Raw genomic sequence first — 15,958 nt, forward strand, 5'->3', positions numbered from 1 at the left:
GTGCGCTAAGACGTAGGGCTGTCCCGAATACCTTTTTACAGGCTTCGAATAAAACAATAAAAAAGAATAAAAAATCGGAGTTCCTTACTTTGCTGTTGTTCCGTTCCAAATCAGCTGTCATCTGTGCCATCGTAGCCCTTACAGGAGCTTATCAAATCATCCCGTAACGTGCATATAAATCCATACAAAGATCCAATGTTTAGTCGTTTGTGTCCATATTAAATCCATCATTGACCGGGTATTCCTTTGACAAAGGCTAGTCTGAATGCGCAATAGCAGGGCTGCATAGCGAACGTACACAAACAGATACGCTAACGAGTTCCTATATATATATATAGTTTAATGTATTCTGACGTTTTTCAATGTGTCTTGCACTTATGAAGTCATTGTTTCTTGTTCTTGTTTCTTCATGGTCTGTTTTCAAATGTTTAATTTCGAATGCATAGGCAGAGTATGAGCCTTCCTATACCGAGAGGATACATCTGTTGCATTATAGGGGCAGATTACATTATACATCTGGTTGAATTGAAGAAATAAAAAGGCCAGTGCACTGAAAAAACAAATGTTCCTATTGACTTATGATGGTGTAGCCATGTTGTTTTATTGTTAATATGTCAATTTGTTTTTAATTGAAAATACTTTGTATAGATGAATTATCCCCAAACTTGTCATCGTAACACCTTTGAAATAAACATGACTTAACATGGCAGATACCTGTGTATTGTTTATCATATGCGGTAAGAGTGTAACATTTTCAACTCAGTTCCTTGGTAGCGCCTACTTACAGTAAAAATCACTTCTGATGGAAAAAATGATGTGTATGAAAAACACTTTTCTTATCTATTGTTACTATTATATTGTTTAAAATGTCCGCATATATTAAAAGAAAAATATAGCGTATAAAAAGTGGCTGGTAAAACAGATGAGTGGCTGGTAGATTTTTAAATCTACCTGCCACAGTGGCTGGTGGGCAAAAAAGTTAATTTCCATCTCTGACTGATACTAGTACCTGGATGAGTACCTCTATGAATGCCCTTGCCTCCTTGTTAGTATGGGGAGCTCGGTACACTGTCTAACTTCAATTAACGAGTGGGGCTTTTATGCAGTGAGCCAGCCCGCCCACAGTGAGCCCAGCGGTGACTCTGGGGCCCGGGGCCTTAGTGAGACGGAGGGGGGTCCCTGAGCTGGTTGTCAGGTCCATGGAAAGGAGACTGCAAAACAATTTGAAAATTCCCTCATTACTCGTGCTGATGATCATGGAGTACAATCTGCTCAGAGACATCTCTGCATTCACAGCAGGGGGCAGATTCTAGGTTCTGATGTTACTCTACAAACAGAGAATCCATATGAACCAAGCTCCTCCTCATGCCTTTTATTTCACCACCCAAAATACCGAAATATATATAAAGAGTGAAAATGGTCACAACGAGATGACTGCATGCTGTAATCCAAAGTAGTCCAGGCGGATAAACAGATTATTTGCAAATTACTATAAAAAGCGTATGTCTGCAAAACACAGACATCCCGCTGCGCCGAATGTGTGCACACTGAAGAGCCTCAACCGCCTATTGAAGCTTCTTCCTGCCCACACTCGGCGAGGCAGGACATGGAAAATATCCAGGGTTTTACAATTAAAAGCGTCCTAAAATGTATTTTTTTGGAAAAGGCAGAGAGCTACTCAGATGGAGTCTACCTGCACTCTGTTTATGGAGTTCTGATAGTGAGTACGGTAAAAATCACAGTATTGTAGCCATAGGAAAAACTAATTGTCGATCATCCTTTGAATTGCCGATAGAGATCTGATCTGCAACCCACTGTCTAAAGGTATGAATAATACAGCAGCTTCTTATCCAGAGCCATGTGGCTCAGTTAAAGGGGTTCATATGCTACACTACTCACCCAGCGGCAGCTAGTTCATCATCTGCATAAACTTTTTTATATCATTCTCACAAATCATGTAGTATATGTTTTTGTGCAGCACGAGATGCAATGACACATAACAGTTTCCATGACGACTGGACACCTTTTAATGTATTATTTTAAAGCACGCCATACAGAAATAAAGAGTAAAGGGTATCTGCTCCTCCAGGAGTCTGCACTGGACCAACAACAGGACGGCGTTCCAGCTGGAATGGTCCAGGGACAAACTATGGGTCCTGACTGGTGAGGCTTCTGGCTCTGTTACTGCTAATCAAAGACCCTGTGTGTGTGTGTGTGTGTGTGTGTGTGTGTGTGTGTGTGTGTGTTGGTGTGCGTGGGGCCTGTGAGTTCTGACCGCTACATGAAAAGCTCTTAAGAGTGATTAGCTCAATCCTCAGCACGTTTTGTCCCGAGCGGTCGTCATGCCAACAGGCCCGACGTGGAGCCTTCCTGGAGTGGACCAATTGGACCAGGGAAGCGCTGAAAGCAGGAAGGCTTAAACGCTGCAAATCTGGTTACCGGGAAAAATGGCTTTGTTGAGGAACCGTGGACGAGTATAGCAGCACTATGACCCCCCTGGTTGTTTGGAATCCGATTGGACAATTTAATAGTTTGCTTTTATTTATGCACACTAGATCTTTTTGTAGTTTAAAGAAAAAGGTACCTTCATGGTTGCCATCACAAAGAGCAGCGGGGGGGGGGGGGGGGGTAAATGTGACCTTGTGTAAAATTGAATTCTGCTAAAGATACAGTGAATCCAGAACCTGATCTCAAGCTTTTGATAACAACAATATATTGCAACCACCAGGCATCCTCAGTGTGGTGGAAGGACTAGTTGGAGGCCTATGGTGTTGACTGAGTCAGTTCAAGGCCAGCTCACTTTGTAGACCAACACCACGTCAGAAACCCAGAATGTGGTAATGGAGAGATTGCTCCAGCAGTTGTTTCGTATGGCAGAGCAGAACGATAAGCAAACATTATAAATATTTCAGCAGAAAAGCATTCTTTCCCTCTATTGCAACAACATCCACTAAATAAATACACACGCATCCATAGATACAAGCAGAACACGAGACACACTCACACTAAGACAATGATACAACGCACACAAACAGGAGACGCAATGCTCACACACACACACACAACCACAATGACACACAACACACACACACACCAACACACAGTGAGCCAACACACACACACACACACAACCACAAAAGCACACAACGCACACACACACACACCAACACACACAATGAGCCAACACACACACACACTCCCGGCCCCATCTGTAACAGTGTGTGTTTTCCCTCAGCGGCGGGGATGTGACGCTGGCCGTTGTTCACCTCAGAGGAGCGGAGCGGGGGAGGAGGCAGGAGGAAAGACAAGACAAGAAAAGAGAGAGGAGAGAGGTGGGCGACAAACCACTCTGTCACTCTGTTCCTTCGTGCCAAGCGGTGGTGTTCCCGGCTGGGACACAAACCCTGATTATGGAGACCTCTGTGGGAGCAGGGGGAGCAGAATAGAGACGGGCTTGTGGGCCGGGAGGAGGGCAGATGGACATGCTCAGAGGGAGGACGAGGAGGTGATGGAGAGAGAGAGGTGGGGGAGGAGGATAGGGAGCTGGGGGAGGAGGATAGGGAGCTGGTGCACAAACACAGGGCTTCATCCAATTGTGGAATAGTGTCAGAAATGTGAAATGCACAAATGTGCGCTTTCATATTAATTTATATTGATACAATTTACATGATTGTGTGTTTGTGTACAGTTCATATACCCATGTGTCCATTTGAGTTTGTGTGTGTATTTCTGTGTGTGCGTGTGTGTGTGTGTGTGTCTGTGTGTGCATGTGTGCATGAACACACAAGCTTTTATTCACTGAATGCCAAGCAAAAACCAACCAGCTGGAAATTGTGTTTCTCCAAAAAGCCTGTACAGTAATCGGAGCAATTTGGCACTTGATGGCTCCCAGAAACAAACACAAATCATTTCCTCTGCTTTTTCCCATTTGCTTTGATGAACTAGCCGGTGAATCGGCCCCATTCCAACACCACAGCGTGGAAGTGTTTACCAGAAAGAAAAGCCTTCAGTCGTGTACGTCTGCGTGTTGCAATGAGTGCCTTTCAGCAAGGCACACACACACACACTAAATATATAAAGAATACACACAGACACAGACACATACACACACACACACACACAGACACACACACAGAGACAAACAGACACACAGACACACACCCCATCTGCCCAGGCTGAGATCCCTTCTCCACACACATTGCGGATGCGGGCCCTCCACAATGAGGCCCTTGACACTTGGCACGTCGCGTATGGACATATACGGCCCCCGCTCCACCAGGCCCCTCCCCCTCAGCAGGAGGTTAAATGTCAGATTCAAATAAAGGAAAGAACAGGGGGCGGGGTGGTGGTAGCGGGACGCGCGCGCGCGTGTGTGTGTGTGTGTGTGTGTGTAGGGGGTTGGAGGTGGGGGTGGTTTAAAGAACAATAGAGCTTCCAGCCTCCTGTGTTTTCTGAGTGCCATGCGGGGACACACGCATCATCTACAGCTGAGGGGTGTCGCACGCGAACACCGCCACCAATCATAGGGAGGGGCGGGGAGAGGGGGGTTCAGGGAGGTCTGTAGGGGGCACAGGTCAGCGGGACCGTAGCAGGGCGTTAAAGAGCTTCCCTTTGTCTGTTTGTTCCACGCGGTCTCTCTCAAACAGCCTGCTCTCCACAGCCACATCGTGTTCTGCTCTGTCCTGCTGTCTGAGCGAGGGGGCGTTCCCTAGCACCTGATCCGGGCCAGGCCGGCCCGCTGCCTTCCGCCCAGGTCACAGTGGATTCAATACGGTACACTATCATTCACATCCATCGCACAACTCCTTAAGTTTAACAACGCTTTGATCAGGAGTGCCCATCCGATCCACCGCCACAGACTTCTTCTACATTAGGAGCTCGGCGCCACAAGCATCGATCGCTAATCCATTCCTTGGTCTCATCGGTGACGTTGGGTCAATAACCGATACCACTATCGGTTATTGACGAGCCTTGTTGCTAAACACCTTATGCAGAACGTTCTCATCAGCGTTTCGAAATGAACTCCACTGATTGAAGCACTTTCTTCCACAGCGACCACCCAGAGAGCACCACAGGCAGACCTGTCTCCCAGTCCAGCAGCCCAGTTAAGACCCGCCCCACTCGTTTGTTTTTCACGGAGGTGAAAAACCCCGGCCCCCCCAGGTCAGTGGGAGCCATGTGCACTACACATAACCGCTCTCCGTGGTCGTATGTAGGTTAGCTTGACCGGGCCAATCTGTTCTGCTTTGCTGCTCTATCCTTAATCTTGTAACATTGTGTTGTGGGCAAGGGCCATGAGCTGGTCATGGTGGTGGACAGGGGTGGGGGGGGAGAGAGGGGGAGACACAGAGAGAGATAGAGAGAGACAGAGAGAGGGAGAGAGAGAGATGGAGAGAGAGACACACACAGAGAGATGGAGAGAGAAAGAGAGTGAGGGAGAGAGAGAGGGAGAGAGAGAGAGACACACACAGATAGGGAGAGAGAGAGAGATGGAGAGAGAGAGACACAGAGAGAGAGGCAGAGAGAGAGAGGGAGGGGGAGAGAGAGAGAGGGTGAGAGAGAGAAACAGAAAGAGGCAGAGTTTGAGAGAGGGGAAGACACAGAGAGAGGAAGAGAGAGAGGGGGGGAGAGAGAGAGGGAGTGAGAGAGACAGAGAGAGAGACACACACACACAGAGAGGGAGAGGGAGAGATAGATAGAGAGAGAGAGAGAGAGGGGGGGAGTTGGAGAGAGGGAGGAGGGCAGAGAGAGGGAGATTGACAACGACATGGGGAGAAGAGAGATAGAAACATGGGGGGGAGGGCGGGCAGACAGAGATAATTGTGGTGGTCTTTGCCATTAAAACAAACGAGGAGGTGGGGAGGACTGCGTATCAATAAAGGTGCAGGTTCCATCAAGGTTTGATAAAATCCACTTGCTTTAGTATTCCTTCTCGCTCTGACCTCATAGTGTTTTGTTAAAAGTGACTTTGGGGTCTCGATCTGATAGTATTTGGACATTCTGTCCACGCATTACAATACAATCAGAGCTATAAAGAAAAGCTGTGCTTCGGTTTAAATCGCATACCGCTGTGCTCAGGTACGTAGATGCCTTTGTCAGACCCATAGCTTAAGATGCTATGTAATCTCTTGAATTAAACAGAAGAGAACATGGGAGTTAAAGTGCTGAGAGTCATTCCAAAATAATTTTTTGTACCCTTCTTTCGAATCGACCTTGTGCTGAAATAAACAGATGCAATAAACAGATGCAATCCACTACAACTGAATGCAGAGCAGCCATTTGGTGTCTTACTGAGACGTTTCCTAATCCTTATATATATATACAGTTTATATACATATATATATATATATATACTATATATATATCTATCCTTATATGAACACAGACGCGTGGAGGGGTCCTGCAGCAGAGCTAGTCCTGGGAGGACGACGAGGCCGGGTCCATCGATAGCATTGATCTGGGCAGCAGAAGGCTGAGTTTAGGCAGTTACACACAGGGAGGGGGGGGGCTCTCCTTATTGATAACCCTAACCCAGGATGGGGGTGGGGGCATGGAGGGGGACAGACACCAGTGAATTGATCTACAGGGGAAGAGAGAGATGGTGGGAAAGGGGATAGTGGGGGAGGAGAGAGTCAAAATTGAACATTGATCTCCCCGGTGCATCCAAAGAACTCTTCTCACCCTGACACGCACACAAACACACACCTGCCCCACCCCCTCCCCCATCCTATTGGTGCACTCCTAACCCATGCACTGGAGCGTGGCTTTATAAGGTCATCAGCCGGTATCCCTCCCGAGGATGACCCAGCACTGAGAAACACTTCTCCCCCCATCAGTCAGTGCGGTGTCAAGGAACTCACACTCGCCCCCCGGTAACCTCCACTGCAAGGTTGTTATTGTGTTGGTATTCGCCGCACAATAAGGTTAATAATTGGGAATAAATACACAGGAATAATAGCAGCTATAGCTGGAAGGCAGTGAGTCACAGAGCGGGGGGGGGGGGCAGGTATGTGCACTGTATGGGAGGAACTAACACTTCCACACACGCGCGCACGCAATTTCGCGTCAATTCCGCAGACGTCAAACGGTGATTAATGAGGCCAGTAGCGGCGTGGCTGGGGAGTCCCACGGCCGGGCAACAGTCAAGCAGCCAGTGTGGTGCTGCTGGATAATCTATACCGTACCAGCACAGGGCAGAACGTGCAGGCATCCCCATCGGGGACTGCAGTAAACGTGTTAGCAGCATCGCGCGCTGCTGCTGCTAGTGCTGAAGCACAAGTTTCTCTCCACAACAACACCCAGAGCACGTGTCTGCACCGCCGCCATTTAACGGCTCACCGTCCGCGGGCCTTTTTACTCAATCAAGTACAAGGACAATTATCTGGAGCAATGTAAACTTTTGGTGCAGGAATGAATCCAAAGATAACGTCGTGTGTGTCGTTGAAAAAACATCCAAAAAAAAATAACACAGCTGTAAATGTAGCGCTAAATGATAATGTCCTACAACTTTTTGGCCCGCGTGTTGGAACCCACCACATTGGGTGGAGGTGTGAACAGCAGATAACCTACAGCAAGACTCTGGGTTCTGCTAAAAACCCTCTACCTATACAGGCTCTCATGGGTCTGCTAGAACCCTCTACCTCCAGGCTGGTGGTGGTCTGCTTAAACCAGGGATCTGGGTACGAATACATAATCCAGACAAAGTTAATTCCCGTAAATCCCGGCAAAGTTAATGTGAGCGGATGAAACGCTCTCGCTAGGTGATAACCCCTAGCATTGGAATAGCATGCATTGGGCATTGGACTGAAATCACGGAACATCATCACAGGGTCCGAGGAGACGAGTGGGCAGCACAAGGAGACCAGCACAAGGAGACGAGGGGCAGCCTACCTGTCTGCCAGATGTATATGGGCTTCGCGTCCTCCGCGGTCTGAGCATCGACCTCCAGCAAGGAGACCAGCAGGAGCGGCCAGAACCTCCAGAGGAGAGTGAGCGCCCCGCTAGAGACACCCGGCGTCCCCTTCCCTCCGCCGGCCAGCCCCATGGCTACTGAGGCGGCGAGTAGATCCAATACGGAGCACCGGAGATCCGAACACACAACCTCTCCACAACAGTGCACGAACACCAACCAGAAGAACCACGGTCACACTGCGGACGCAGGCTCCTGCTCTGCCCGTCAAGGGGAGGGGGGGAGGGGGGGAGGGGGGGCGGAAAGTGTGGGTTCTTATCCTGCTTTTGTCCGGGTCTCCTCCTGCGCACGGTGCCGGCTCCGAGCCTCCCGTCCCTGGTACCACATCCACTGATCCCCCGGGGAACGAATCGGCTGCAGTCCCACTCCGCGGATGTCCTCCTCCTACTTCCTACTCCTACTCCTTCTCAGTCACAGAGTGAGAGGGACGCGCTCCGACAGACAATAGATTCCTCCCCGGCTGCTGCTCTGCTGCCTCTGCGTCCTGAGCTCGTCAAGCAGCGCCTCCCTCCTCTCGCGCTCTCGCTCCCTCATCCCCACGCACGCTCGCAAGCGCGCGCACCCACTTCTGCTTTCTCCTTCTGCACCCTGAAGACGCGCACACTAGCACTCAATCCCTCTCCCCGTACACACTCTCGTTTTTAATTTCTGTCTTTTTTGATCTCTCACACTCTTTTTCCCTCTCGCTGTCCTCAAAACATGCACGCCGTGACGCACAAATCCACTTCCAGCACCTCTCTCTCTCTCTCTCTCTCTCTCTCTCTCTCGCTCTCTCTCTCTCTCTCTCTCTCTCTCTCTCTCTCTCACTCACAATACCTTCTTATGTCGCCCCCCCGCCCCCCTCCTTTTTAAAAGTAATACTTAGTGAAACTAATGTGCATGTGAACTGAAGCCGGCAGCTTGGAATAGCAGGCGGAGGACGCCGTTTGTGTGTGTGTGTGTGTGTGTCTGTGTGTTTGTGTGTGTGTGTGTGTGTGTGTCTGTGTGTTTGTGCGGTTGGTTGTTGTGAGTGAGCACTATAACTGAATCGGTTGTTGTTACCAGGTGTACCCAGATGCAGAAATGCGTAATTGGAAATGTTGCACAATGCGCACATTCAAATAAGTGCAAGTATGCATGCGCATTGGAACGTGTGTGTGTGTGTGTGTGTGTGTGTGTGTATCATGATATAAAGGCAGACCCCGGTGGCTTGGTGTCCTTGTGTAACCGTCACCCTGTAACACATCATCATTCAGTTACAGCAGAGCGCCACCGCATCAGTAATTCATGAGGGCGCAGTAAAAACACTCCTCCACCTCCATCCTCCACTTCCTCTCCTCCACCTCCCTCCTCCCCTCCCTTCTCCACCTCTCCCCTCCCCTCCTCCACCTCCCTCCTCCTCCTCCCTCATCCCCTCCCCTCATCCCCTCCCCTCCTCCACCTCTCTCCTCCCCTCCCCTCCTCCCCCTCTCTCCTCCCCTCCCCTCCCCTCCTCCCCCTCTCTCCTCCCCTCACCTCCCTCCTCCGCCGTGCGTGAGGGAGGTGCCAGTTCATCACCACATGGCCTGAGGTAACCTGGGTCACCCTGCCCCCCACCCCAGCAGCTCCACAGCAACAACACAACACTGATGGTCCTCGAACCAGCAACACAATAACACCACAACCAGCACCATATTACACCACATTACACCACAATAACAACACATCCAGCCAGGACCTAATCCTGAACGGAAACGGTCTAAAGTGAAATATATGGACTATAAGTTTGATCTAACTTTGACTTATTATTCTTATTCAAAGTGTTATATTTTGACGTTATGAATGAATATTGCACACCCCCCCCATCGACAATCAAGCGCACTAACCCCATCCCCCCCCCCCCCCCATGTACCTTCCTGGTTTTACAAATGGTCCCAAAAAATGTGAATTCATTAATAAAAATGTAAAAAATGACACAGAATGTTTCTTATGTGTGAAGATGTTTTGTCGCATGGGGACTTCCCCATTCAAACTCACCCCTCCCATACCTGGCCCCTATTGCGAGACCCCTCCCCTCCAAACCGTTGAGGTCCCATTCTGTCATTTCACAGTCATTAGGTTAATAGGACCACATTTCACCTCATGCTGTGGCTGTGGAGAAGAACGCCCCCCCACACACACTCACACACACACACACACACACACACACACACACACACACACACACACACACACACACACGCTGGAGCCTCCAGCCAGCGGCACCCCTATATGCTCCCCCCAAACGGTGTCATGAATTGGAAAATAGGAGTCCACACACAAACGCACACACACACAAGAACATACACACACACACACACACACACACTGATCACTTCTCTTTAAAACACACACACACAGACACACCGCCTCTCTTTCAAACGCACACACACACACACACACACACACAAACAAACACAAACACACACGCACAAAGACAGCAACTATTTTCTTGCAGCACGTTCCCAGGTGGAAGTATTTTGTGAGTAGAACCATTAGCAAACCACTGAAGATAAAGAAGGACAAAGGAATGGATCAGAGGCTTCACTACAACTAGTACAACTATGGGGAAAACAATAAGGGTACAATAATCCAAATATGAACACGTTTATGCAGTAATAAGCTTTATTAACTAAGAATTAACCAACACTTAATTAACCGTTTTCTAACCGTCTAGTAATCAACTAATGTCTTCATGTTTACTAATGGTATTCATGTTAACTTAGGTATTCATGCATTCATTATATAATAGGGTTAGGTTTGTGGTGAACTCTAACCCGAAGGGATCAGCCTTGAGGAGCGTTGGTGGTTAACCCTGACCATATTAACGAATGGATCATTTAATACCTTATATAACAGTAACACCATTAGTGAATGAAGACTAGAACATTACCCAACATAACTGTTGGGTAATTGTCATTTAATAAATATTACTGCATTAAATAATTTTAATTAATGGTTAATTATTATACCCGATAATGATGTCAGAGAACAAAAATGGCAGTATACATAGAACGAGCAAGCCATGTGTGTTCTATATCGTGTACATCTATGGCCTGTGTGGGACAGACCCCCCCACCTCCATGTCTGCTCGGGTCCTCCTTCCTCGTGCACGCTCCTGCACGTGTGCAGTAGCTTTACCGGCCTGGACTGCTGGTCATCGGGCAAGCGGGCCAATCACAGCCCCCTCACGGCTGAGGGAGGGACGGGGCGGTGGCAGAGATAAGAGTCATGGAGCTTACGGGCCTCCGAGGGGGCGACCACAAACCTGATTAGTGGACTCGGTGGGCAGGATTACAGCTCGCCTCTAAGTCTCTAAAGAAGAGAAGAAGAAAGTCTAACCCCCTCGGGAGTCATGGTGGGTTGCCATCATGATTCCTTTCCATATCTTATATAGACAGGGGACGGCACCAACCTCTGCCCGGAGCAGTCAGGGTGAGGCGTCTTGCTCAGGGACACTTTGACGCTCAGCTAGGAGGAACCGGGGATCGAACCGGCAACCTTCCGGTTACCAGAAAACTCTCTCTACCTCCTGAGCTTCTGCCGCGCCGGTGTCTGTCCTATGCCCTGTCTGTACAGACACCAGGACGGTCTCCTCTGAGTCTGCACAGACACCAGGACGGTCTCCTCTAAGTCTGTACAGACACCAGGACGGCTCTAAGTCTGTACAGACACCAGGACGGTCTCCTCTAAGTCTGCACAGACACCAGGACGGCTCTAAGTCTGTACAGACACCAGGACGGCTCTAAGTCTGTACAGACACCAGGACGGCTCTAAGTCTGTACAGACACCAGGACGGCTCTAAGTCTGCACCGACACCAGGACAGTCTCCTCTAAGTCTGCACTAGGATGGGTCTGGCTAAACAAGCTAGATCAACTACACAGTATAGTATAGTAGCTATGTGGTATGGTACAGTATAGCATATGGTATAGTTGTATGAACAGCATAGTATAGATAGTTGTGTGATGAACAGTATAATAAAGATAAGTATAGTTGTGTAGGACAGTAAAGTATAGTATAGTAAATGGTATAGTTGCATGAACCGTGTAGTATAGATTAGTATAGTGTAGTTGTATGGACAGTATAATATAGATAAGTATAGGAAAATATGAGATTTGTGATAATATTCATTGATGGAAATGACGAGTAGGCTATAGAAGTGATGTTTGTTAAATGTGCAATTATAAGAAAAAGGTATGTAAATATATAAATAGATGTAAATACTTAATATTGATCGTGATAATGGTTTATTTAACTGTAAGAAGGGGATAGGGACCTACAAGCTTTTGTTTCCCTCTACTCCTTTTTCTTGAACATGTAATAGGACTATTTAATTTTGTTGTATATGTCTATGTTGATTCTTAAATATATTTTTTTTGTTAATGTCTACATGTTCAAGAAAATAAAGAAAAAAAAATAATAATACAGTACTCAACCATTATAGCTGTATAGCATATAGTAGGCTATAGCATAGTAAGGTATAATATAGCATAGTTTAGTGAAGCATAGCATACGCAGCACAGTACAACGTAGTGTGACATTAGGGATGGATAAACATGTGAGAAAGACGATTCTTTAGTCCCGCAATGCTTGTATGGATTATCAGGTCAACTCAAAAATATTTGTAAATAAAACATTTTCAGCAAGAAGTCATGAGGGCAAGCATGAGGGCAAAAGTCAATGTAATTTGGATGGAAGCAAGTGAATGATACGCTGTCTACAGAGGACGCTGTAGTATATTAGCCTGCAGTCACATCGACTCCATTCTGTTCTGTTAGGGCAGGTTAATGACCCAGACCCAGACTGGAACTTACATTATTTTTAAACACACAAAAGATTAAATCGCACAAAAAAAAGCCTTATATCGTAGCGCAATATTCCACGTATTTACAGAATTGCAGTACAGATGGCATCGGCACTCAAAGATCATTGTGATATGATATTATGAGGTCCCTGTTGATTCCTGTCCCTACAGATAAAAACGTAGCATACTGCTGTACAGCCTATCTGGTGCAGAACAGCAGTAGAACATTGAGTGTAGAATAATCCAGAACAGATTATGGCTCATACAGAGGTTGCCGCAGTACACTGCTCCTATAGTGTGTGTGTACGGGTGGGTGAGTGTGCATGTATATGGAGAGAGATCAGAGTTGTTTACAGAGATCTCTGTGTACAAATACACAGGAGGAGGCTCCTGTGATGTTCTGTCATCCAAACAAAACACAAGGAAGGAAGGAAGTGTTCTGCTGGCTAATTGGGAGAGAGCTGTGGTGACTGGGTGAGTGGGGGGGGGGTACAGATGAGCAGAGATCCAAGCACTGCCAGTGCTTCCACCAGCCCACCCTCGCCCCTCACACACACACATGACCCCCCCTACCCCTCCCTCTCTGATCATTTCTGATTAGTGGCAAGAAAAAGGAAGATGAAACGAGAGAGAGAGCGAGAGAGAGAGCGAGAGAGAGAGAGGGATAGAGTATGCAAGTGGGAGAGAGGGTTGGAGAAATTAATATCACATACGCATATTTCAGTGCTTCCGACTGAGGCATTTCCAACTCCCAGATATGAGCAAAATGTAATTTGCAGCACAATGGCTAAACATGTCATAGAGAGGCAAGGCCGGGCGAGGCTACACATCAATCACTCCACCGCTGAGGGGAGTAAGTTCAGGGCTTTGATAGTTTTACAACCAGAGCATTGCAACCATAGGGGCAATAGGGGCTGGGCATGTACCCCATGGGAGAGGCTGGATATTTATTCATGCTTTTAATACATGAAATTAATTTGTATCAAATGACTCTTCTCATCATGCTGTATAACCGAGGGGGCTGATAGCCTTTGTGTGTGTGTGTGTGTGTGTGTGTGTGTGTGTGTGTGTGTGTGTGTGTGTGTGTGTGTGTGTGTGTGTGTGTGTGTGTGTGTGTGTGTGTGTGTGTGTGTGTGTGTGTGATGCCATTAGACCGTTCTGAACAGAACTACTGCAGTGATCCTGAACTTCTATCTTTGGGGGGAAGCTATGGCTGCAATAACCCAAACATAAAATGTTTTTTTAATATTAAATACATTTAAATAAACATCAATTGAAAACACACAAATATGTATGAGACAATCGCTCCTTGACAAGCTCTGAGTGCGCCACATTCTCCCACATTAGTAGTTCATAAATATTGATGTCTTGTGAAACTCTTGTTACCACTTGCAGTAATGACATACAAATATGAGCCTCTCAACAAAAGTTGTACATGAGGGCCTTTTTTAATCTAAAAAACATCATAGCTATTGAATCTATCTCATGAAAGCATGCCCAATAAACCTCTAAACCCGCTCAGGGCTTGAGGGGTGCTGATCCTCTTAACGCCTGCTCTATTGGTTCCCGAACCTGTTAGAGTCCAGGCCCACCACCATCCAAACCAGGAGCCAGGCCCCACCAACCTTACCAGGAGCTCAGGGCTAACCCCCCAAACCAGGAGCCAGGCCCCACCAACCATACCAGGAGCTCAGGGCTAACCCCCCAAACCAGGAGCCAGGCCCCACCAACCATACCAGGAGCTCAGGGCTAACCCCCCAAACCAGGAGCCAGGCCCCACCAACCATACCAGGAGCTCAGGGCTAACCCCCCAAACCAGGAGCCAGGCCCCACCAACCGTACCAGGAGCTCAGGGCTAACCCCCCAAACCAGGAGCCAGGCCCCACCAACCATACCAGGAGCTCAGGGCTAACCCCCCAAACCAGGAGCCAGGCCCCACCAACCATACCAGGAGCTCAGGGCTAACCCCCCAAACCAGGAGCCAGGCCCCACCAACCATACCAGGAGCTCAGGGCTAACCACCCAAACCAGGAGCTAAGGGCTAACCATCCAAACCAGGAGCTCAAGGCTAACCCCCCAAACCAGGAGCTTAGGGCTAACCCCCCAAACCAGGAGCTAAGGGCTAACCACCCAAAGCAGGAGCTCAGGGCTAACCACCCAAAGCAGGAGCTAAGGGCTAACCACCCAAACCAGGAGCTAAGGGCTAACCACCCAAACCAGGAGCTAAGGGCTAACCACCCAAAGCAGGAGCTAAGGGCTAACCACCCAAAGCAGGAGCTAAGGGCTAACCACCCAAACCAGGAGCTAAGGGCTAACCACCCAAAGCAGGAGCTAAGGGCTAACCACCCAAAGCAGGAGCTCAGGGCTAACCACCCAAAGCAGGAGCTAAGGGCTCTCCATGTCAGGGCATGATGGAAGAAGCAGTGACTACCAGGAGGAGGGTAGTAGCATTTGTTTGCAGTTTCACACAATGTAGACTGTCAAGAAAGTATCACATGGATACACTACAGGTCCATACAAATCGGCTATACATTTGCAGTATTAGTCACGTATAATATTGAAATGGAGCACAAAATCGAAATAATCAATAATAATGAAAAACATCAACGTAACCTAACCTATGGCAGGGTTCTGTATTAAGTGGGAGTGTCATGGTATACATATAGCCTCACGGCACAAGGCACTGGGAACCTTTGCTCTCGCTCCACACTCTTCCAGCTTTAACCCAATGTCCTCCCACATCGAAAGTCTACATTTTGTGTTCCTCATCAGACAGTAAATTGGCATTAACATTTTATTCCCATTAATGATTATATATAAAAACATTAAATTTTCCTTTTGTGTATTTAACAATTACAATTAGGGCATTTAGCAGACGCTTTTATCCAAAGCGACTTACATCGGTTAATACACACCGACGACAGAGTCAACCATGCAAGGCGACAGCCAGCTCGTCAGGAGCAGTTAGGGTTAAGTGTCTTGCTCAGGGACACATCAACACTCAGCTAGGAGGAGCTGGGGATCGAACTAGCAACCTTTCGGTTACAAGACAACTGCTCTACCTCCTGAGATAAGCCGGCTTTGATGTCCTTCGAAGTTGAGGTAGAGGTGGACACTTGTTGGGGTTCCCCTGGGCCTAGCTGGAGCTAGGAACAACCTTTGTGTGTGTGTATGTGTGTGTGTGTGT

At 47.9% G+C, this 15,958-nt stretch overlaps 1 protein-coding gene across 1 annotated transcript in view; it reads right to left on the bottom strand.

Annotated features, from left to right (window-relative positions):
* Nucleotides 1-8,044, bottom strand: part of thsd7aa (thrombospondin, type I, domain containing 7Aa) — a gene marked incomplete at both ends in the record, with an annotated part of 111,281 nt that extends 103,237 nt beyond the window's left edge. The window contains one exon of the mRNA XM_079749399.1: nt 7,891-8,044. Within this exon, the coding sequence (XP_079605525.1) occupies nt 7,891-8,044 (154 nt within the window). The remainder of the gene's footprint in view (nt 1-7,890) is intronic.
* Nucleotides 8,045-15,958: the final 7,914 nt, after the last annotated feature.

Source organism: Pollachius pollachius (assembly GCF_949987615.1).
Source record: "Pollachius pollachius genome assembly, chromosome: 13".
In the NCBI taxonomy this organism is placed as follows: Eukaryota; Metazoa; Chordata; class Actinopteri; order Gadiformes; family Gadidae; genus Pollachius; species Pollachius pollachius.